At 36.3% G+C, this 25,729-nt stretch overlaps 3 protein-coding genes and 1 non-coding gene across 4 annotated transcripts; 2 read left to right on the top strand and 2 right to left on the bottom strand.

The window, feature by feature from the left end:
- Positions 1–1,061: 1,061 nt before the first annotated feature.
- Positions 1,062–3,095, bottom strand: LOC125582306. Its single transcript, XM_048748928.1, has 2 exons — positions 1,658–3,095; positions 1,062–1,609 (listed from the first exon to the last, which is right to left on the bottom strand). The coding sequence occupies exons 1-2, from the start codon at positions 3,093–3,095 to the stop codon at positions 1,062–1,064; spliced, it is 1,986 nt and encodes a 661-aa protein (XP_048604885.1).
- Positions 2,455–2,561, top strand: LOC125582791. Its single transcript, XR_007320243.1, has one exon. It is a non-coding gene; the product is annotated as a small nucleolar RNA R71 (small nucleolar RNA).
- A 4,066-nt stretch (positions 3,096–7,161) lies between the features above and the next one.
- On the bottom strand, positions 7,162–7,626 carry LOC106413484 (uncharacterized mitochondrial protein AtMg00810-like). The gene has a single exon (XM_013854253.2). The coding sequence runs from the start codon at positions 7,624–7,626 to the stop codon at positions 7,162–7,164; it is 465 nt and encodes a 154-aa protein (XP_013709707.2).
- A 7,704-nt stretch (positions 7,627–15,330) lies between these two features.
- On the top strand, positions 15,331–17,222 carry LOC111209070 (junctophilin-1-like). Its single transcript, XM_048747389.1, has 3 exons — positions 15,331–16,343; positions 16,438–16,666; positions 16,929–17,222. The coding sequence occupies exons 1-3, from the start codon at positions 15,484–15,486 to the stop codon at positions 17,085–17,087; spliced, it is 1,248 nt and encodes a 415-aa protein (XP_048603346.1). The 5' UTR covers positions 15,331–15,483; the 3' UTR covers positions 17,088–17,222.
- Positions 17,223–25,729: the final 8,507 nt, after the last annotated feature.

Here is a 25,729-nt window from a genome sequence, read left to right as displayed (position 1 = left end):
CGTGTTGCCGGTCGGCTTGCTCGATCGTGCCACGGATCGGCTCGCCTGGCGAGCGCGGCCAATTCTCCGTGGACCATTCCGAACCCGGTCCCATCCCATAACCATGCATCTTCGTCCGAAGTTTCCGTAACTCAGTCTTCGGGTCCGTGGATACGACACCAATGTTCCGTCTAAAAAACATCGTCGAAAGTATTCGGGAAATTGGGAAGGTTATGTCTCTTGAACAGTTTCCTATTCTTCGTAGTAGAGCAGGTTACAGTTAACTTAACACCAACGGCCTTGGCTATGCGAAGAAACAGGGTTCCGTTGGAAGAGCCATGCCTATACCAACGGCTACTTCGCGAGTAAAATAGTAAAAACGCTTAAGTCTCGATACGGCCCAAAGAGGGTCCGAATTGCGGACAACGGCCCGTCTTTGATCCCAAAAGACTTGAACCCAAAAACTGGTATGACGGTTTATCACATCCGCAGGAATCCTCTGGTTGGTTCGACAGAACAGGCGAGTTCGGTGTAGGGGTAGCTCTAGATGGAGTGGTTTCGACCCTGTTGCTTGCCTCCTCCAGACTTAGACTCGCTGCCATTCTTCCCATACTCCTTGCGGAATCAAGCATCTTGGCGTACCCGTCTGCATCAATGTTTACGACACTCTGCTCGGCCTCAGCTCTTACTAGTGCAAGCTCAAGTGGGTCTTCTGTAAGAATCTCCTTGATCATTCCTTCGCGAGGTTGCAGCGGGTCAATCCCTTCATCAACCTCAAAGGTCTGCCCATCTAACATCGGCTTTTTTAGTAGTTCATCCATCTCGAATTGCATGACTATGTCCCCAAGATTCAGATCAATCTTCCCTTGTCGCACATCAATGATGGCTCCAACAGTTTAAGAATGGTCTTCCCAAGATGAGAGAATCCTTAGACTCTTCTTCCAGCTCCAGAACAACGAAGTCTGCTGGAATAGAGGTGTTTCCGACTTTTACTTGGAGATCCTCTAGTATACCAACTGGGGATTTGACTGATCTATCCGCGAACACTAAGGACATCTTAGTTGGTTTGAAATGCGTGTATCCTAGACGCTGGATCCAAGATCAACCAAGGAGCATGCAAAAACTGTCTTCCCAATCTGGATGGAGAGGACAAACTCGCTGGGGTCTCCTCGCTTCTTTATCTGCCTGTTCTGAAGCACTGCGATGTACTCCTTGGAAACTGTCATGAATTCGCTCTCCTCTGATATTTTTTCTGAGATCAATCCCTTCATAAAGCTGCGCATGGAGGGCATCATCTGGATCGCATCCATCAAGGGGAGTCTGACGGTTATGTCCTCCAGCATCTTCCTGCACTTCATCTCCTCTCTGTCCTTACGAGTGGCCTTTGCTGGAACAGGGTAAGGGACTTTAGGAATGTATTCGCGAGGAGGAACAACCTCTGGGATCGGGCGAACAGCTTCAGCTGGTTGTTCTGGCCCTGGCGAACTTGTTCCAACTGCTGGTTCTGTATTCCTCTCAACTGCCAGGGTATCGGCTGGTAGTTGTTCCGACTCTTTCTGCTTCCCTTTCTCAGCCGTGGTGAACCTCCTCTTCTCCGGCTCGGAAAGTTGTTTTCCGCTCCTCAGTTGAACTGCATTGCACTCCTTAGGATTTTTGTCTGTTTAACCAGGTACAGTACCTTGCTGCCTCTTGACGCTCTCAGCAGTCTGAGCTATCTGAATGACCATCTGTCTCATATGGCTCGCGATATTATCGTACTTGGTGCTCAAATCTCCCAACATATGGTTCATTCTGGTATTGATCTCGGTAGTAACCTGGTTCAGAGCTTTCCCTTGGAGCTGTTGTCCTTGGAGCAGCTGCTGCAACATGACCTTTGTCTCATCTTGCGGATCAACGATAGGAGCGGAGGTAGCTGGTTGAGGGTTCTGGTGTTTCCGCATCTGGGGTGTGGTGTTCTGCGGTTGGCTTAGAACATAAGCCCGGGGTTGGTAGTTCTTTTGATACCCGGCATACTGACCTTGGTTACTCTGAGCAGGATCAGTTGGTTTATCTTGCTTAGGCCAAAAAAGCTGTTGGTTGTTCCGCACGTTAGGGTTTGGGTGGTAATTTTTGAGCTGCCATCCTTGCCCATTCACGTAGCTCACCTCTTGCTGATCGTCCCCTGATAATTCAGCTTCAAACGCCAGGTCACCGGCACTCTTCTCAGGAGTTGCTTCTTCCATTATGAACACTTGGCTTAGGTTTCCCTTAAGCAGTTGGTCCACCTTCGCTGCGAGATCATCTATGCTGTTCACACTCTTCGAGCGGTCATGCTCCTTGTTCTTGTTCAGTGAACTTGATGCCATGTTCTCAATCAACGCAAACGCACCAGGTGTGGTTTGAGTCATGAAGTCTCCATTACTAGAAGAGTCAAGGGTGTTTCGGAACTCATAACTCACTCCATCGTAGAACACCTCCAATATATAATCATCATCAAACCCATGGTGTGGGTACTCTCTCTGGTATTCCTTATACCTTTCCCAAGCTACATGAAAAGGTTCATCAGACTTCTGCTCGAAGTTGGAGATTCTGTGCCGTAGAGCCGTGGTTTTGGACTTTGTGTAGAAGTGACTCAGGAATGCTGATCGAACCTGGTCCCATGAGGTGAGAGAACCGGTTGAGAGAGATTGTAACCAGCGAGAAGCTTTCCCTTCAAGAGAGAATGGGAACAACGTGCATTTGACATAATCTGGCGGCACTCCATTAGAGTGAGAGAAATTGCAGATCCTCTCAAAGGCCGCTATGTGGTCCATTGGAATGTCTGAAGTGAGGCCGCTGAACGTGCTCTTCTGTACCTGACCTATCAGTGCAGGTTTGCTCTCATAATCTTGTCGAGTATAGGGTGGAGGGTTGATGGGGGAGCGGTTAGTAGCGAAGTTCCACGGAAGGTTTTGGTCCCCAATAAAAGCATCACGCTCTTCTCGCGCGGCGTTCACGGCTGCTTGTCCCTGAGCAGCTTGTTGCTGATTTTGGATGGTCTGCTGCATCTGCAACATCTGCTGTTGCTGAGTCTGCATTTGTTGTTGAATGAGTGCCAATGCAGCAGTGAGGTCATCCATATTGCCGTGATCACCCATGTTGGTGTCAGTTGTTCTTGGCTGTTGACGGTTCTATTTTTCTAATCTTGCGAGTTCGTCGTTGGTTAATTGATGTAGTGGTCCTTGTGCGTTGCTCCGAGTATGTCTACTGGTCATGCACTTGGATCATCTGTTCCAACAAAGAAATAAAGCAAGTTAGATATCTCAGACTAAATATTAAACCGAAAAATAAAGGTAAAAGCTTAGTCCCCGTCGCAACGGCGCCAAAATTTGATACACTAAAAATGAATCCTTGCTACTGCCAAGTTAACAGTGGTTATTGTAATATTTGAGATTCAATCCAGATGACCAGTTTACTCTTTACTCTTATTAGTTTAATAATAAGCTGAGAAACAAGTGGGGTTTCGAGAATTAATTGTGACGCAAGTAACTAGAATACCTAGATGGTTCAAATTCGATTTAAATGAAGCCGGCTTAGGGTTATTAATCGGGTGTCAATGCAAAACTGAACAACTATTCAAGTGCAATGAGGTGCAGTCTAGAACTCAGATCACTCGGCTAGAACAATCCACTATCGTGGTCTTGCTCCCTTTGCAGATCGGTCTTGAATCCTAAGTTCTCACTTGGAACAAGACGCGATAACAAGCCTTAGAGACAAGATCTGATTAGTTCACTTAATACCCTAATATCCACTCTCGCTGATTAGGGATACAAAGCTCATTCAGTATATGTCAATTTATCTCCTAAGCGGTTAGCTAGGTGATTAAATCAGAAATCGAACATTAAGTGATCAATTCAATGTAAGCAGTAAGAAAAATATGAGTGAAGAACAATTAAGATCACTTATTTGTGTTCAGTTCATGCGGCTAACACCCTACAACCCTAAGCAAGCTTAGCCTACTACTCAATCATAAAGCAGGATGACACAAAAATGGTTTCTGAATAATACTGCATATAAAATAAAGTAGAAAGACAAGGGTTCAGGATGATCTTCTCGTGAGGATGAAGCCTTCTCCCTTACAAGTTGCTTAATCCAAAGAAAATAGTTCTAGGTCTCTTGCAAAAACTAGCATAAGAAAAAGAAATGATAGCATAGGCCTTTTTTTTTGGAGGCGCTGGTGGTAAAGAGATAAGAGAGAGTGAAATCTAGGGCAAACTTCTGGAATAGGAAGTTTCCTTAATGATCGGGAACAGTCAGACGCTTGTTCTCTTCGGGAACAACCTTCGGGTTGTTCTAGATGGATGTTCCGCATCGAATCCTTCAAAACGACATCTGACTTCCTGAATCTCTCTTCTTTGCTATTTCACCTGCTCCAAACCTGGAATGATATCAATTAAACATGAATTAGGACTGAGAATTAGCTCAAAGCACACATATAATGGTATTAAAAACACCATATATCATCCTTCTCCTACCTCATTCGCCTTACCCTTTGCCTTGGCTACACGTTGTTCGTATATCTCACCAACTCGTTTGTCTTTCGTGTAGACCAGTGGACCTTGAGCTTTCTCACCCGAGAGAAGAGAAACGCGATGTTGTTTCTGGAGAATGCTCATGATCAGGCGAGGGAAGATCAACCACCGAGAGTCATTCTTCTGAACCACACCAAGATTCATGACTTGCTTGAAGATTAATCTTCCCATGTCAATGCGGATTCCCCGAGCCATCTTGTAGACTAAGCATGCTCTGTCAATAGAGACATGAGTCTTCTGTGTAGACGAAATCCAGTTGTGCGCAGCAATGATCATAAGAGCGCCATAACGAGGAGAAAGATCAGTCGTTGTCAGATTTTCTCATTCCTTTCGAGTTCCTTCAGTGAGAAACTCAGCCAGCTCAAACTTCGAGATGCCATCAAGAGCAGTATCTTCATCCACTTCATCTTCATCTAGTAGTTCGAGATTCAGAACCTCATTGATCATTGTCGGCGAGAAGTGATAGAGATGACCACGAACCTGCACCTCAATTTCCTCTACATCTGCTTCAACCTTTGTGACAGGAAGACCGACATAGAACTCAGCAATGACTGGTTCAACATAGTTGCCGAGTGATGAGAATGTTGTTCCCATAGAGCCCTTTGCGATGATCTCAACATAGCCCCACTGTTCCGTCTCCGTCATGTCCACCAATCGTTCAGCAATGATGCTCCGACGAAGGAATTGCTCGACCCTCTTCATAACCGGTGAGACTTCAACAGCAGTACCTCTTTCAGATGCTTTCCTGGATCTTACACGACTTGAGACTGAGGCGTTCTGAGTGAGGGCTTCAGAACCCTAGGCTGCCTTCGGTTGATCAAGAGAAGACGGTCTCGGGGCTCCCGATTTGCTTGTCTTACGACGCTTTGACGTCCCTAATGCCAATCTCTTCATCACTCTCTTCTTTCTTCCTTGTTTCTCCGAGATCTCTTCAGAGGATGACCCAAGAGAAACTACCCATTCAGTCTAAGCGTCTTCTTGTACTTTCTCAACTGGCTCAGAATCATCTTTACTCTGTACTTTTGCCTCTTCAACATATCCATCCTTTTCTTCATGACAGAGGAGCAAAAGAGAGACAATTACCGAATCTGGAGTCTCGGATCTGTGAGATTCAGATGGCATGGTTCCGATTGGAGCAGACAGAGGCTTTGCCGGCGCTGGGTCAGATGATGTCGCAGTGACCTTGTCGATCTGAACTTCTTCGCGAACAGAGGATGCGTGCTGGTCATCACTTTCCTCAGACGGCTCCTTTTCATGCGTAGTGTTGAATAAATCGAGTTCCTCCGTGATCCTTGAAGCAAGGCCGTCGACGGCAGATCGTTCCTCAGAGGAGTTACCTCAGATCTTTCGTCAGTAAGATGAGGCCTCAATGATTCACCCTCTGCATGTATCCACGAAGTAACTGCAATGTCGCGTTTAGCCATCTTCTTCGTCCTTACCATCAACTGGGAAGATTCTTGTTTTTCGATTGAGAGCAAAAGAGAGGATGCTGAGTGGTTTTTAGATTTAAACAGTAGCTGTTTAGGGTTTCTGACTCACAACTTCCCTTAAGAGGGAAACTCAACCAACTATTCTTAAATTGCATCTCTGGTCCCTCCCTTTTAACCTCTTTCCTGTTTTGACCTGCATTTTTTTTAATTTCCCTCATCCAAGCTCAATGTCATGCAAGCACATTCGTGAATCAATAGCGTATCATAAGACTCTCAGAATAGTAATCAAACACGAGTTAAGACTCACAATCGGCCAATTTCTAGCTAATGATTTATAGATTACACATTCGTTCTTTGTACCTTTCAAGAGGCATGCTGCAAGACTTGGCTCAGCACTTGATTCAGGTTGCACGTATCACTCTTGTAGATTGTACGATCTGGTGCACATCATGTCTTTTCATGGCTAGCTTTCACATTGTTGTGTGTTTATCAATCCTGTGGATTTTCAACATTTATCCGCGCACTGTGAAACCCCTGTTGTTTCCCCCCTTTTATTTTTTTTGTTTGAGCATCTTTCTGAAACATTGCTGGCTCTTTTGAGACGGGGGGAGGGCCACAGATTGACGCGAAACATGTACCTTACAGTATTGATGGCACATCAAGCAGCTCTTTTCCACAGCGTTCTCAGGCACCAAACATAATATGAATTATACGTACATCCTGAACCAGGGTCTGCACTAACATCTGCACAACTTGACTCAATGGTCAAGATTACATACTCCAATTGCATTTCTTAGAGTGATAAATAGATTGTACTCAAGAGATTTAGTGAATATATCAGCCAATTGAGAATCAGTAACTACATGGTTGATGACTACCTGATTGTCTTCAACTAATTCTCTGATGAAGTGGTGCCCGATGTCATTGTGCTTCGTTCTTGAATGTTGAACTGGATTTATAGAGATATCAATAGCACTTTTATTGTCACAATATACAAGAAGGGGACCCGAACGCACTCCATAATCAACTGACATTTGTTTCATCCAAATCAGTTGTGAGCAGCAGCTTCCCATAGCGATATATTCTGCTTCTGCTGTAGATAGTGATACATAATTTTGTTTCTTGCTTAGCCAAGAGATGAGATTGTTTCCTAGAAAGAAACATCCTCCACTTGTGCTTTTCCTGTCATTAGAACATCCTGCTCAGTCTGCATCGCAATAGCCCACTAAGTTTTTGTTTGAGTTCCTTGAGTAGTACACTCCGAGGTTCTCCGTTCCTTTGACATACTTGATGATTCTCTTCACAACGTTTAAGTGAGACACTTTGGGCTTTGCTTGATATCTTGCACATACACCAACGCGGAACGATAGATCTGGTCTACTAGTAGTAAGATACAATAGACTGTCAATCATTCCTCGATAGAGATTTGAGTCAACATCTTCTCCTGCTTCATCACGTGCAAGTTTTAAAGCATAACTCATATGCGTTCTGGAGATCTTGCTGTCTTCAAGTCCAAATCTTTTCACCAGACTGTGTGCATAGGCACTCTGAGATATCAACACTCCTTCCTCTGATTGAACAATCTGTGGTCCCAAGAAGTACTTCAGTTCACCGCACATGCTCATCTCAAATTCTTGCGTCATGTTCTCCACAAATTCATCAACCATTTTTTGAGAAGTGCTTCCAAAAATTATATCATCCACTTAAACTATGTTCTCCACGTAAATTTGAACAATGATAATGTCTTTCTCTTTCTCTATGAAGAACATGGTCTTTTCTACACTTCCCCTAATGTAGCCGCTATCCACAAGAAACCCAGTAAGCCTCTCGTACCAAGCACGAGGTGCCTGCTTTAATCCGTACAGAACTTTCTTCAATCGGTATACGTGATCTTGATGAGTTGGATCCTCAAAACCCTCCGGCTGTTCAATATAAACTTCTTCATGTAGTATTCCATTCAAAAAGGCACTTTTCACATCCATCTGATAAACCTTGAAGTTTAATACGCATGCCATTCCCAGAAATAGCCGTATAGATTCCAATCTCGCAACTGAAGCAAAGGTCTCCTCAAAATGAACTACTTCGATTTGTGAGTAACCTTGTGCTACAAGTCTTGCCTTGTTGCGAACTACTTATCCATGTTCATCTGTTTTGTTTTTGAAGATCCACTTGGTTCCAACAATGTTGACTCCATCAGGACGAGCCACCAATTCCCATACATCATTTCGTGTGAATTGTTCTAGCTCTTCCTCCATAGAGACAATCCAGTACTCATCTCGAAATGCTTCAGCATGTGTCTTAGGCTCGATGACTGAGACAAAGCAAGTGAACTGTACCATTTCTCTGAAGTTGATGACTTTTCCACGAGTTTTACGTCCTTCCTCAACTCCTCCAATAACATCTGAAACTGAATGATTCCGATGAACTTGCTGAATAGCTTGTTGAGGGACTGCAACTTCTGTCCCAGGGACTGCATCTTCTGTCTCACATACTTCAGATTATTTATCACTAACCCGAGGCTCTTCCTTTTCAATGTCTTCATCTGACTCCCATTGCTCCCATGTGACAGATGACATGTCGTCAAAGACTACGTTCACAGATTCCATGATGATTGTCGATCTCTTGTTAAAGATCCGATAAGCTGTACTAGTTCCTGAGTAACCCATAAAGATTCCCTCATCACTTCTTGAGTCGAATTTTCCGAGGTAATCCTTGTCATTTAGTATGTAACACCTGCATCCAAAGACATGAAAATAGCTGAAATTAAGTGTTCTTCCATTCCACATATCATAAGGAGTTTTTGTGGTCCCTTTCCTAACATACACCCTGTTGATTATGTAGCATGCGGAGCCTCAGCCAGAACCTCTGAGGTATCTTGTTTCCATGAATCATTGCACGAGCCATATTCTGTAGGTTCGTTCAACTACCCCATTCTGCTGTGGCGTCCTAGGTGTTGCAAACTGCTGAGTAATACCCTTTTGTTCACATAATTCCATCATAACTCCATTCTCAAATTGCCACCATGATCACTGCGTATCTTTTTGATTCATCCTCTTTCATTCATGAGTTGGAGAGCCAGGATCTTAAAGTTTTCGGCAGTCTCAGACTTTTCTCTGAAGAACCGAACCCAGGTGAAGCAAGTGAAATCAACTACCAGTACAAACACATACTTCTTGCCTCCAATACTTTCTTTCTGCATGGGCCCCATGAGATCCATATGAACTAGATCAAGTGGTGCTGACGCTTGCACATCAGGGACCTTCTTGTGTTGTACTTTTACTTGCTTTCCCTAATTGCATGCTCCACAAACAAGTTTGTCATCAATCCGAAGCTTTGGCACCCCACGAACCAAGTCTTTATGCACCAGATTTGTCATGTTCCTAACATTCATATGTCCCAACCCATGGTGCCACAGTTCCGCATTCCCTTGAGATGACATGCATTTGATCTTCTTTTCCCACATGTAGCAGTTGTTGCCTGACCTGATTCCTTGCAATATTGTCACACCATATGCATTGATTGCACGATAGCCAGTGCATTGATTGCACGATAGCCAGTTGCTGAGAACACCATTGTGAGTCCTTCATCGCACAGTTGACTCACACTAATCATATTTGCCTTTAGTCATTTGACGAAGTACACATTCACTAGTTTGGGTAAGTCTGAGTTGCATGTGGTGCCTTTGCCCTTGATGATTCCATATCCTCCATCTCCAAATGTGACCTTTCCGCCTTTAACTTTTGACACTCCTTCAAAATACTCAGCGTTTCCTATCATATGTTTGGAGCATCCGCTGTCAAAGTACCATGGTTCATCTGAATCAGAATCCTCTGTGACAAGCGCCATGTTACACCTGACTCCACCAATGCCACTGTTGACTGTCCTTGAATACATATCAGTTTTCGTTATCCACACTTGGTTAGTTTTCCCGATTCGCCAGAATTTGTATTGTTTCCACACTTGCTTAACCCTGTTGAGGTACTTGTAGCAGAACCTTTTGTAATGACCAAACTTTCCACAGAAGAAACACCCAGACGTCTGATGCACTGTCGTTTTAGTCTTGAATTCCTCTGCATGTGCATAGCCTCCTGACACAAAGTTTGTCTTACTTGTGTCTCCACTGTGCCTTCTCGTGTAGCCCAGTCCCATATGAGAGTTTTCAGTTCTTTCAGGACACATGATTTTGTCCAGCTGTTTAGTTCCAGTGAGCATCTTGATGTTTTTGTTCTGTTGATCAAGTTTTGCCTGGAGATCCGCCGACACCTTTCTCTCAGTTAAAACTTCCTCTGTGAGCTCTTCAACTTGTTTGGCAAGGATTAGTTTTTCTTTGATTAGTTTGACACTCTCCTTAGCCAGTTCAGCTTATCTCTGAAGTTCAAGTCGAACGAGAGACAGTTCAGCTTCTAGTCTCTCTTTTTCTTTAGTGAGAGAGATAGATTCTCCATGCTGTGTTTGATCAATGTTTCATGAACTTCCTTATAGCTTTCATCCAGTCTTGTTTCTGGTTCAGCATCACTTTAAGAACATGACTCAAAGTCAGTTATCCCAAGAAAAGCCACAAAGTTATTCAGCTCTTCTTCACTGTCACTTTCCGAGTCACTGTCATTGATTCCAATCATGGATCTTTCCTGTTTCCTCTTTCCATCTGCCTCACACTCAGCTTGAGTATGACTAAAGCCTTGGCACCCATGACACTGAAATTCTCTTCTCTTCACCGTTGGACATTCGGTTCTGAAGTGACCATATCCTTTGCATTCATAGCACTTGACATCTGCCTTCTTGTTACCCTTGTCAGGTTCAGCAGCTGACTTTCTTCCCGGAATGAACTTCTTCTGTCCTTGCTCTACCTTGCGTAGGGCTCTGTCAAATCGCCTGACCAGCAGACTCACTGGATCATTATCCATGACTTCAATTTTCTCAACCGATGCTAGGGCAATCCCTTTTGCTTTCTTGCCACCAGATACTTCCATCTCATGAGCCTGAAGCATTCCAACTACTTCATCAAAGGTCATCTCATCAGTGTTCAAAAATACACTCATCGTTGCCTTGTATGGCATAAACTTAGCTGGCAGGCACCTCAAGAACTTCTTCACCAGCTTCTTTTCTTTGTATTTTTTTACCAAGAGTCAGAGCTTTTTGAGCCAGTGAGCTAAGCTTGGAGCTGAAGTCACCAATTGATTCGTGCGTCTCCATCTTGAGTTCCTCAAATCTGGTTGCAAGCATGTCTTTTCTGGAGCTTTGAACCTTCAATGTTCCTTCAAAGTGAATCTGAAGAATGTTCCATGCGTCTTTTGCTGCTTCACACCCTCGAATCAACTTGAATTGTTTCCTCACCACACTGCAATGAATGACAGTAAGGGCTCTAGCGTTGAACTTGGCCATTTTGTTTTCTTCATCAGTCCAGAGCTCCTCTCCCTTTGGTACATCTTTCCCATCATCACCTCGAGCAACTGGTGTTGTCCAACCAGATTCTATAGCTTTCCACGCTAGCGGGTCTATACCCTTGATTGTAGCCTTCATCTGCGCCTTCCAAAAGATGTAGTTCCCGATTTCCAGGATCACCTTTGATTGCGACAACATCTCACGGTAGCTGTCCATCTTACTCCGCAGGATCTTACCTGTTTAAACAAACACAGATACCCGCTCTGATACCACTTGTTAATGTAAGATAATCAAGTTACACCAACTAGAACACACAGTAACACATGGACAATTCTTTCCAAGAAATACGACTAGATTAATCCTTTTAAGAGCACATACAAGTTCTTCTTAAAAGCAATTCTTCAAGTAAGCTCAAGACAAATCTTGACTTGTTGACTAGCCTCACTTGTTCACAGACCTGAAGCAGTCTATGAACCACTCAAGCTCTTAACCCCTAGACGCTTTGCTTCTCCTTATTCGGACTTGCAAAATTTGCTATTGCTAAAAGCTCTCTCTGTGTGTTTAACAACCACACAGTGGCAAGACTCCTCTTTATACTTTTAGAGGAAAAACCTAGATCTAAAAAGCTATCTAATGGAAACTTTCTATATATGCTTCTTCAGCGAATAAGGCAATCTTCCTTATCTCTAAGCTTGATTGCTTCTTCTTCAATATTTTCTTTATAATGGCTTGTTCAGTAAATCTTCCTTTAATGTTCTTTCACCGACTTACACAACTCTTGTGTCCTCGTCGGATGTCATAGTTCATGTCGTACTTCATGAACTACTAGAGCTCCGTCTTGACCATACATCTTCATCATCTTCTAGTTTGTTCTTTAGAGAAGTGTTGATCTTTGGGTAAACATTGGCCTACGTCAGTGATCTCTTATACGCACTAAAGATTTTATATTTTCTCTAAAGATGAAGAGACTTTGTCTCAAGTTTAAGAGAATGGTCTGTTTTCAAAAATAAAAAGGTTTGAGAGAATAGCCTTAAGTTTCTTCTTCGGTTCCATTTGAAAATAGACTTTGATGCAGTAAAGCAAGCTAATAAAATAAGTTCATATTATAAAACGAGTAAAGTAGCACGCATTGTTTTCATCTTGTGTATTGATTTGTTTAGTTTTTGCAAGTCTTAGATTAGTTAATTAATATATTAAGGTTGAATATTCTTTGGAAGACTGAAATTGATGTGATTATTGTATTGTTTGGGTCAGATTATCTTTTCCTATGCCGAAAGTTAAAAGTAATTGAATGCATTTATGACTTATACTTTTGGATCTTTGAAAGCGATATTACCTTAATTAATCAAATACTAAACAAACATATTTGAGCATCATAATAGATACTCAGAGTAGGATCTCATAAATACAACAATAATAAGTTTATCATACTAAATTAATTAAATAATTAGTTTAAAATGATAAAAAAAGGCAAAGGTTATAACTTGTAAGAGTGTTTTACTCTTTTGGTAAGTTTCTCAATAATAACCATTTATCTCTATCTCTATTTTCCTCTTTCGTTTCTTCATTTTTCTTTTTGTTTAAATAATATTTTAGTATTTTCAGAGATAACAAGCGTAACAGATATATTTTTCTAGTAGATATCTATCTATATATATAAAAAAATGTTTGTCTCCCTCCTGTTGCGCCACGTCATAAAGTCGTTGATTGTGAGTGCGACACCTGTCTTCTTTGCCTAAAACTCATAGTTTCATTAAGTTTTGATGTGGGCTGCTGCGTTTCATAATTTTTTACGGTTTAGTGGGCTTTTTGTTCACACCGTAATATAGCCCAAATACAGAGAGATAGCCACTATAATGAAAACATATGTAAAGACCGAAACTTTGGAAACGAGAAGGAAAAGAAGGAGAATACCATGAGTTTCTGGATGCTAATGACTTCGCCTTGGTTGGAGGCGATATCAACGGTGACGGTTCATTTCGCCGCCACCGTAACTCAATAACATTCAAGAGTTTAAAATTATTGGTGATGGGTTTTGAAGAGTATGAAGAAGCAGAGGGAAGAGGATGTTGAGCAACAACACTGAAGAGGTTAAAAAAGAAAATCGAGCCAATTAATAAAAATATTTCACAGTTTAAGCGGTGGCGAGTAAATCAGATCGGTTTCTCAATTCCGCTATGACTCGATCAAGAGAGAAATATAGTTTTTTTGTCCAAATAAATATAGATATTATCAAAGCAAAGATTACTCCGAACGAATCATAAAAAGATTAGGGAAGCAATCAAAGGTTTTTATTTCATTTTTTAATTAGTTATTGGAAATTAACATGAATGGAAGTGCCATACACGCGCAGAGACATGCGTGTTGGTGAGATATGAGATACATATTTTAAACTTAAAAGGGAAATAGACAGGAAGCAATGAGTTCAATTCCCATTGAGTATTTTCTTTTGAACCTTTTGTTTCAAAGAAAAACGACATAACATAACCGGATTTACTTCGGTTTAGTTTAGATTCGATTCAGCTTAAATGCATGCATGATTTTAAGTTACACAAGTTTCATTCAATAAATAAATCAACAGAAAATTTTACTGTAAGAAATTGAGTTAATTGAAATTCATAAGACAGAAAATAATAAATAATTAAATAAAATTTTATAATTATCTAGCTACTTATATTTATATAATATTTATATATCAAAATAACATAAATATATGATTATAATTAATATTTAAATAAAAAATCCGGGCGTAGTCCGGGCCGATCCTAATCTCCATGTAAAATGTGAATGTATCTGCATTATATAACTACTATATCCCATGTGAATTTTATTAGAAAAGAAAAGATCAGAGGCCTGGTAAATCGCTAATGCGGAGTGCACCATGCGAGGATGTTTGGTAAAATGTTTGCTTTCATTCACAATTTTGATCCAAACCCATTTTTTCCTGCATCTTCACTTTATTCCTATATTTCTTTCCGTATGAAGTAATTCATATCCACCGTCCGATTTGGTAGATCACCTACACTTTACAGTTTTCACCAACTATACCCAATATGAATCGTTGATCTTTTACACACGGCTCATTTTAGTCTACGCTTTTATATAAATAAAAATAAAGTAAGACTTACTCTGAACATATACTAACATTTATAATTATTCCTTCCAAAGTCTAACTCAACTTTTATATAAATACAGAAAATCCTCCCCAAAAAGTTTAATTGTTGTAGAAAAACTATCATGATCAGTTTTTTTTTTATTGAATCATCTCTCTATAAATAGTATAACTGGGTTTAACCAAGTGACTTTTATTTTTTTCTCTAAATTATAAAAAATATCTAAAAAGTTGATCTTACTTTTAAATTATTATTGTTAAATAAATGTTATTTATCGTCTCAATTTGATAATTCATCTGGATAAACAAATGAATATACTTTTACTATAAATATATACTAACCTATATAAATATTCTTTCCAAAGTCCAAATCAACTCTTGTATAAATATAGAAAATTCCCCCCTAAAAGGGAAGATATTTCAGCAAAGTTAAAATTTCAAAACAAAAGGTTTAATTATTATTATTACAAAAACCAAAAATTAAATTATTTATAATAATAGAGATGAACCGGGGCATCTAGCTCTGGTGGTAAAGGGCTCACAGCTGTGAGTACCGCCACCTGGTTTCGATTCCCGGCCACTGCGAAATTTAACATTCGGGCCGCAGCGACACAGATTAGTCCCTTGGGCCTGGGAAGCCTTTGGGGAAACTGTGTATAATTCAAAAAAAAAAAAATAGAGATGTGTGTGTGGCGGCACGTGCCGGCCAGCAACAGTAAAGCTAAAAAGCGTCCCGTCAAGACCGGGACTTCTTCCCTAAACTCACGATCCAACGGCTACGCTTCTTTGCTTTTCCTAATCAACCGTCAGATCTTAATCTAACGGTCAATATTGAATCTAACTCCATTAAAATAAGCTCCACACTCACATCTCTCTCTCTCTCTTTCTTTCGATCTCTCTAAGCAAAGTGAGCTTGGCTTCGCCGTGAAAAAACAAAATCTCTCTCTTTCTTCTCCGTTTTGCGATGCTCGGCACGGTGGTGCGGTGGTGGTTTGGCCGGTGATCAGTCTCGGAAGATTTGGCCGGAGAGATGAGCCAATCGAAACTAACGAGGACTCAATCGTCGCTTCTCAGATCATCTCCGACGATTCGATCGTCGATTCACAGTCTCTCTTCGATCACTGAACGTGACTTCAACGAAGCCTTTCGCAACGATCTCGAAGCAGGCGAGAAAGAGGAGAAACAGAGGAGGAGCAAAAAACAGAGTAAATCAATTAACCGAACCGGTTTAATTCGAATCAAACCGGGTCTAACCTTCACACTCGCTTCCCTCAGCCTCGCATCTTTCTTACTCTTCTCCGTCTTCTTCTCTCAAACCGGTACATCGGAGAATCTCCTCCTCGGTTTAATCTTCCTCGCCGTCGCTCTCTTCTTCGCGTCGCGAAACATGGCAGTTATCAACCAAACCGTGCTCGCAATCAAACAAACCAGTAAAAAATTAACTCTCCGAACCAAACCGAAACCGGTTCAGTGGTACATCGGCGATTCGAAACCGGAACAAACCAAACCGGAAGAGTTCGTCAGAGAAGGAGTTCAGCTCTTCAGTAACGGAGATATCTACGAAGGAGAGTTCAACAGAGGAAGAAGCCAGGGAAGTGGAGTTTACTACTATTACGTTAACGGACGTTACGAAGGAGATTGGGTCAACGGAAGATACGACGGCTACGGAATCGAGTCTTGGTCCAAAGGAAGCAAGTACAAAGGACAGTACAAGCAAGGAACTAGACACGGCTACGGAGTTTACTGGTTTTACACCGGAGATTCTTACTCCGGCGAATGGTTCAACGGTCAAAGCCACGGCTTTGGTGTTCAGACATGTGCTGATGGAAGCTCTTATGTCGGAGAGTTTAAGTTTGGTGTTAAACATGGACTTGGATCTTACCATTTCAGGTAATAATAAAGTTTGTGTCTTTTTTTTTTTAATTACATGTACGGATCACTCTGTTTTTCTTCTTCTTTTTTTGAGTTATGATTTGTTTTGTAGGAATGGTGATAAGTATGCAGGGGAGTATTATGGAGACAAGATTCATGGGTTTGGTGTTTACCATTTCGCTAATGGTCATTATTATGAAGGAGCTTGGCATGAAGGTCGTAAACAAGGCTATGGTACGTATGGATTTAGAACCGGAGATGCAAAATGTGGTGAATGGGATGATGGTCATCTCGTTAACCGGCTTCCTCTAGAGACCGGACCGGTTCATAAAGCCGTTCAGGTATATATTTATATATATATATATATATATATATTGCACCTAAAATGATGAATTTAGGTTTGCCGTGTATTCAAAATGCTTTTGTTTTGGGTCTAAAGGGTAAATCTTTAGTAGCGTGACGACTAAGTGGCGCTTAAACTGATATTTTACAAAAATTATTTTGTTAATGACCGATTTACTGCCTAGTCGAGCACCTATTAAACACCGTCTAGATCGATTTTTGGAACATTAAAATTTGATTATACTTAAAAATAAACTACAGAATGCACAAGAGATGGCGAGAAGAGGCGTGGATCAGAGACGGGTGGACGAGCAGGTGAGGCGAGCTGTAGCTGCGGCTAACAAAGCTGCTACGGCTGCGAGAGTTGCAGCTGTGAAAGCAGTTCAAAATCAGATGGATGGTAAACTTTGTGAACAATGAAAATGACAAAGTTAAAGATGACATTAACAAAGGGTGTCTTTTTTTTTTTATTGTAGCCCTTGTGATCTTGAAACTATGAGAAGTTTTCTTTTTAAAAGAATGTAAATGTAAATAGAAGAAGTCATGTTCTGTTCATCTTTTTTTTTTTTTGTACAAAACTTATGTGGTTGATTGATCTGAATCACTGACATGTAGATTTGTTTAGTTTGCTTGAAATCAATCCTTTTTTTTTGAAACACCTCTTGAAATCAATCTTAAAATCGAATCTATGTTTGGTTTCCTACTTGATTTGATCTCCTCTGTCTTAAGAAAAAACATGAATAAAATAAATCAATATATTATTATTATTACTATGACAAAAACAGGAGGAAGATTCTTCGAGCCCAGACTTGTCAACGTAAGCTAGATTGTAGCCATATCAAGTAAAAACTCTCAAGGGAATGGATCTCTATGGCCTGAGTACTGTAAGTGGTCTGACCAAATTAGTTACCACATTTCAGAACTTCCAGGAAACTTCCTTTATATTATGCATGTATTAGGTGAACGTATTAAATATTTTATAGTAGCATTTATATATTTTAGTTTTATTATATTAACATGTACAAACTGTACCTTTATCACTTAATGACTGCACTATCCATATTATTGTTTCAGTTTTTTTTTTAAAGAAAGATTACTGTTTCAGTTGCATAACGATTGTAAAGTATAAACCTTATAAAAAATAACAACTCCACTATTTTAATTATTTATTTAGTAAAATTATAGAATACTTATTTGGTCGACCAATTGAATAAATAGGTTAGTGATTTTGATATAACAAAAAGAAAATAAGTAATAACATTCTTGAGTGTGCAAGCCAATTCAATCTCCTCAATGCGTCATCTTATGTACTCCACTGATTTTTCAGTTAAAGCACAATCCAAATATACTGACAGCTCAGCATCTTGAGTCATTCATACTTTCAAGTTATATTTAGGGCTCAACATTTTATCCGTTAAATTTGATTCGATTCGTTATTCATTTTGATCCGAAATTTTTTGATATCCGTAAACTTTCGAAGCAAATCAAATACTAAAAATAAATATCTATCAAAATCGAAGAAAATCACAAATATCCGCTCTGATCCGACAATATATTTAATTTCTTTTTATGTTTTAAGTGTATAAATTAATATAATTATTATTCTACCATATGATTTGACAAGTTGCATTCACATTATTATTACTGATACTAAAGTATTACATAAAAAAGAGAAAACACTTATGAAAATTTTAATTTATTTCTTAAATTTTGTCGTATTATAATTGTTAACTAAGTTTAAAATTTACAAAATATGGAGTTTCATTATTTAAAAAAAATTATTTTATATATCATGAAAAAAAATATTTTATAAAACAAATTTGTATCGAATTTTCAAGATTATTTGTATTAATCAGTAAATATCCGCGAAATATCTATTTATATTCCGGATATCCATTTCCGCATATCCCTTTTTTCGAAGCAAAGCAAATAAAAAAATTAGATATCCGTAACATAAGAAGCAAATCACAAATACCTCCAAAAACCCGAATATCCGATCTGTGTCCAGCCCTAGTTATATTCTATGGATATGATCATATGAAAAACAAAATAAAGTTTAAATATAATATTTATAACCAGCTCGTCGTCATGATATCAACATTGAAACTCAAATAATTAAATGTTTTTTTGCTTAAACTGGAAAATAAATAAATGTTGATTGCGGAAAACACGTCCAAAGCATACCTCGTTAGTTAATGGTTGAAGAAGCCATGCATGTGTCCTCATCATAACTATCGTTCGAGGATCTTGATTTTGTTTTAGATAGTAGATACATTATAATCCCTTCTTATATCTATGTACATTTTTCAAGCTTTTATACATACATAAACATACCCTCTTTTTTTTTCTTTTGAAAAGGCTTACATAAACATGCTTGATACGTTGGCAATGGCACGTTTTATTATATGTCTCGATATATTTAAAACTATATTATCAGATACTATATGGTAAATCGAATGATCGGTACCCGAAGGCAAATATGTCATGGTAATCTTGCTTACATCGACAGTTTGACTGTGAATGTTTGGACATTCAAACCTTGGAAGTCTCCTCTCCAACAACTCAACATGCAAAATTCCTCTATAAGAAAAAACTGTTGGTCCAATTTCCAATCTCTATAAACAGAAAAGGTACTGTGCCCTATAGATGAAAAATCAATTCGCATTAAAGATTACCTATAAGGCTATAAGCTATGAGTCAAAAACATTTATTGAAATTATTGATATTTTTACACATTACGACAGGTAATTTAATTCATTGACTAGATTTTTCATCCGGACGTCCGTGTGGATAGATTTTCATTTTATAAATATATAACGGATACCATCGCAAAACTTTAAAATATATTTACATTTTAGTGTTATATATTGTTTAAATCTATAATGTTATTGGTTATGTTTCTTATTCGATATTATTAATGTATAATGATTTGTTTTATATATTTTACTTTATTATTAATTGTTATTATATATTAATATATTTTCGAGTTTGGTAAAATAAATTCATAGTATGAAACAAAAAAATTGAGAATCTCCTTCATTTTTTCTAATTTTTACAAACTGAATACAATACATTTTAAAATTTTATTTAGTTATACTATAAAACTGATATTTTCTTAGCATAATTTATATTTCTATGTTATTTATTTTAGTATATTGTGGGATTTTATAAGTAAATAAATTATAATAATACTATATTATTAATTATGAAATCAATCGCTGCATTAATTTAAAAATATTTTAAAATTTTATTAAGATTTTGTTAGGTTTTTTTAACATATTTTGTTATAAATAAAAATAAAATTTAAATTTACAGTTAAAATTTATTTATTAATATCTATATAATTTATAAGATTTTTTAGAAATGTTATATATCAAATAGATTAACTTAAATAGTCAAATAGATGTAATTGATGAAATAGACCTAGTATGATTTTTTATGGTATTTCTTTTAATAAAGAAGATATAGAATATAATTATAAAATTTGAAAAATAGCATACACTTTTATTTTATTTTTTTATAATAAAATTTTATTTAAATTAATGTATAATAGTATATATTATTAATTACGAAATTAATCAATGGTATTTATTTAAATAAAATATTTTAAATTTTTAGAAAGATTTTGTTAGATTTTTTCTCAACATTTTGTTATAACTAAAAATAAAATTTAAATTTACTGTTAAAATTGGTTTATTATTAATATCTTTATATATTGAATAGATTAATATAATTAATTAAATAAATGTAATTAATGAAATGGACCTAATAAGGCTAGTGTGATTTTTTTAAGGTAGATAAAAATTGTATTTCTCTTTTAATAGAGAAGATTGGTGGGCTACAGATCAAGGCTACTATATCCCCTATATATTAATTCTGAAATATTACAATATGTTTTCGTAGCTACGTATCATCACTGAAATGATTCCTAGAATGTTTAAAATCATCTCTCAACAATCAAAATGACACGTAGATAATTAATTAAAAAATATTAAACTTATTTAAAATTAACTAAAAAAGAATAACATCAATTTTAACGACGATGACGCCGCTAGTTAAACCGTAAACCTTAAATCCTAAACCCTATACCCTAAACCCAAATCCTAGACCCTAAACCAAAATTGTATACCCTAAACCCAAACTGTATATCCTAAACCCAAACCATAAACCCTAAACTCAAACCATATACCCGAAACCTAAATCCTAGACCCTAAACTCAAACTTTATATCGTCTAGGTTTAGGGTTTACGGTTTGTGTGTAAAGTCTGAGATTTGGGTTTAGGGTCTAGGATTGAGTTTAGGGTAAAGGGTTTGGATTTAAGGTTTACGGTTTGGATTTAGGGTCCATGATTTGAGTTTAGAGTATACGGTTTGGGTTTAAGGTCTAGAATTTGGGTTTAGGGTATAGGGTTTGGGTCTAAGATTTACAGTTTGAGGTTGAGAATTTAAGATTTCAAGTTTACGGTTTAGCTGGCGGCGTTAGCGTAGTTAAAATTAGCATTATTCTTTTTTTTAGTTATTTTTAAATAAATTAATATTTTTTAATTAATTATCTACGTGACACTTTTATTGGTCCTAGAAAGAGATGTGGATTTAAAGGTTCACCCTAAGTTTTGTACTTAAAAAAATAAGTTGGTCCATATAAATATATATTATATTTTTTTATAAATTAACTATCAAATTGATTAGTAGTGTACAAAAGAATATTCTCAATTCTTTCCTTAAATAAAAACTACGGAATTACCTAATACGATTAACATATATATGACAATTAATGATTATGAATAATACATATTTGATAACAATTTTTGTATTCTCTTTCTTTTTGTTTAATTTTATATTATTAAAAAAATTAAAAAATCACATTAAGCATATAATATTATTTTTTTTAGATTTTTGCTTATATGTTATATTTTAAAAATTTTAAAACGACTATAAATAACTAGAAATGGTAAAAGTTCCACACTGAAAATTTTGTGATCAATAGTTTAACATTTTTTTGTTCAAGCAAGATATAAATGATCGTAAATCGTATGAATATGAAGTTTCATTAATAGATATTCATGTTATATATATATTAATATATTTTAAATTAAATTATATACATATAAAATATAAAAATATGTTAATTTCAAAATTTACTTTGAAAAATTATTGACATCTTAATATTTAATTTTGAAATTTGTATTGAAAGATTCTCACATTAAAAGTTTTATGATTAACGGTTTAATTTTTCATTACAAAAAAATACAAATATTAATAAAATAATATGACTAGGAAGTGTTAATAATAAATATTTATATTAAAATATACTATATATATCTATGTCAAATATCACAAAAGTTTAATTATATACCATATGAAGTAAATAAAATGATTGGTTTTGATTTATGTGCCTACTCTAATGTATATACTTTTATGTATACATATTATTTTTTTAATAGGTGGTTTCTAATATATTATTTTATCCTGGCAATCTCAGAAATACACTTCTTCAAATCGAGGTGATTTAGAATAGTAGAAGCACTATATATATTATTTCATTTAGATTAAATAACTTAGTCTTTATTTTTATTCCTAAAAAGCTTTTAATGAAATATCATGACAAGATTCCAATCACCTACTTTTGAGTTTGTTCAAAGAATGAGAGATTTGATTATTCGTCTTATATTTGTTTCTCCTTAATACGTTATTTAGCTATTATAATTATAAAAATAAGAGATTTAAACTATTTATTATAAGTTTGTTGGTTTATCATTTTATAAATCAAACAATTATTAGTTTATATATAGTTTACATATACTTGAATGGTAAAGTATTATATATATATATTATCGGTATACTATTAAGTAACTAAACCTACAAAAGCGTAGGTCAATAAAATAAGTAATTTGTTTTGTTGTTCGAGAATTAGATGATTTTCAGACCGAACTAGTGAATATATACTAGACAGACATTTATATTTTGAGTATGCGATTATATTCTATAACAGTTTGATATATTAGATTTGAACACTAACCTATGAATAGAGTTTGCCGGTGATTTTGTTCAAAAATTTGATTTTTAGATATGAAGTCCATCTTTTTAAATTGACACTTATGTAATTCACCGAATTCACAGAAAGAGGTAAAAAAAACTCATATCAGTGAAAGAGAAACGAGAACAAAATCACAATTTTATATAGGTAATGAAATCACTTATGGAGAGTAAATAGTATACAAATCGAGAGAAGAAAATCTATAATCCCCTCTCGTCATTTTACAATTGATGTTGCCTATCTGGTTTGGTAATTTGTGTCAACCGCAAAACTTAATTTCCTTTTGTGTATATCAAATATTAAAAATAATTAAAATGAGTTGTAATACGTTAACTCTTAAACAACAATGATAAATTTATGATACCAACATTTGTATTCATCATTTTACAATCGATAAAGATTGCAGTGTTGCAAAATGTTAAAACCATTTAAAGAAAAAAAATTATTATAAAAAAACTCTCTCCACGCACGCACCGCTGATTATCATCCGCTAGTATTCACTATTCAATAGTATACAACATATTCCCACAGCCAATAATTAGCATCATCCCTTATATACTAAAGCGCAAGTCGCCTAGCCAATCAGAAATTGACACGTAATATGTGTTTACAGAAATTTAAAAATAAATAAATTGAACCTTAGGAAAAAAGAAAACATAAACAGTATCAACGTTTTTCAAAACGACCCATGATCTACGTACACTATCCTTTTTCTTTGTCCACAATCTTCTTCTTTTCATACTCATATATCTCTTTGATTTGATTCATAAACAACATGAAACTTCAAATCAGTCAATAACAAAAATATGCTCTTTCTTTGATTTCAAAACCCTAATTCGAAACTGGGGCCATCTTGAATGTCCCGAACCAGTGCAGAGTTCGATTTCTGGGTAAAACGAATCTCTCAGCAACCCATAAATCTCAGTGACGCTAACTCACTCCGTACAGTCTCGCTAGCTTCGGCGGAGAACCACATTACTTCCATAGAACCGGTTTAAACCTTTAAGGCCAAGAAGATTTGAGAAAGAGTGGATATGGTGGCTCTGAATGATATGAATTTGTGGACATTCATCTGAGTAAAGAGACTTCAGGGTAAGACAAGCCACAAGAGTGGAGGAGGAAGATACAAATCAGACGTAGACATGGTCAAATCGCATGAAGGCTTTCTGATAAAACTATAAAAGGTAAAAGATCTTCCATTATTTCACCACCTAAAGGATCAGATTGTTGAAACGTAATCCTACATTAAAATATAGCATGATACAGATGATATAACATCCTTGAAAATATGATAATGAGTACTTTCCCCCCTATAATTTCAATGTTTCTTATTTCTGGTAAATAATTGGTTTATGTTTTGTTCTAGGGACAGGAGAAACATGAAGTGTTGAAGATGGCAAAATCGGTGCTCCAGGGGAACAATGATTAAATTCTAAGACAAAAAAATAACGGAGGTATACTAGCTACATATTTTGTGTTATGTTAATTGTTTCAGTTTCTTGGTAAATTGGTCCATAGTCGCTGCTATCAACCTTTTTTTTGTTTCAGGTGTTTGATACCTCAAATTATTCTTCAACTTTAATGCATCCTCTTAAATGGCAGAAAAAATAGACATTCAGACAATCAAATTCGTAAATGTTTTTAATTTCAAAGGTATTATATTGTTCTCTTTCTTGCATATTGGTTTAGTCATGTCTGATGTATAGCTTATCATTTTGTCAATATTTAAAAGGTATATAGCAGTATACATTAAGTAGTAAAGATCATCTATCTCAAGCTAATGAGTAAATTAATTCAGAATTTACTAATTATTTTCCATTGTTTATTGATTTTTTAATTCTTGATTTTCTGTTACAGATTAATGCTTCTCTATTACATGCTGATATTTGTAGTTGGATTTGTAAGATTGGTTTAGTTTGCATATGGAGATAGAAATAAAATAATGGATATAGTACATCAAAGAAGCCATAAACTCTATGCTAAATAGAAAGGCAAAACATGAAAATCTTCAAACTAATATTTTTACTAGAAAAGCTAATTTAAATAAATAAATGTGAATTTTTATAAACAAATTAAACTAATTTTTATATGTTTGTGATTAGTCGATGACAAGCGTGTTAAAAAAAATATGTATACTCATCTCTTTGTGATGAGCGAAAATTATCTTATATAAGTTTTAGTTACGTATATATAACTGAAAATTGGTTTTATTGGTTAACAAAATTATTACCGTGCGTATGCACGGGGTATATACTAGTTGAATGTAAACCATTAGTTATTTAGATTATTAATCATTACTCATCTGTTTTATATTAATTATCGTTCTAGAGTTTTGTACCCAAATAAATAAACTAATTAAATATTTTAAATCTGTCTTTGTTTGACTATTGGAATTACGTTCTCTGTTCTAAAATAGTCAATTTTTTTATTAAATACACAAGAACTAAAGCATTAAACTAATTCACCCAATTATAAAAATTATAAACATCATCAGTAACACAATTTTCAGTAAAAATAAAACTAATTTACAAATATCAAAATATCATATATTTTGAAATATCAAAATCTCTTCAAAATATTATCAATTTTGGAAAGGAGAAAATAAAATTTATTCTTTATCTTTGTTTAATCAGGGGCAAAGAGATAAATTAATTAAAAAAATTCACAAAAATCATAAAATGACACTTATTTGGTAACAAAGATTTTATGATACAACGACACTTAATATAAAATATAGCAAAATATGATTTACTGAATACTTTCTAATTTGCGGACGATGTCAATATTCTTTTTACATTCTTAGTATGCCATCCTTCCACATGACGTGCATGCCAATGGCCGTGTTTATTATGAAGTTTTATTTTTTTAGCCTATGATATCCCAAACCTGTGTAACAGTTAAGATTAATTTTTAGCAAGAGGCGCATTTCATAGATGAACCCTCTATTTAGATATTCAAATGGATCTTAAGTAATTGACTCATATCCACATAATCTCATGTGGAACTAATAATTTTACAGTAAAGG

This window comes from Brassica napus, chromosome C2, assembly GCF_020379485.1.
Source record: "Brassica napus cultivar Da-Ae chromosome C2, Da-Ae, whole genome shotgun sequence".
NCBI classification, from domain to species: Eukaryota; Viridiplantae; Streptophyta; class Magnoliopsida; order Brassicales; family Brassicaceae; genus Brassica; species Brassica napus.
This window is presented reverse-complemented; position numbering and strand designations above follow the sequence as displayed.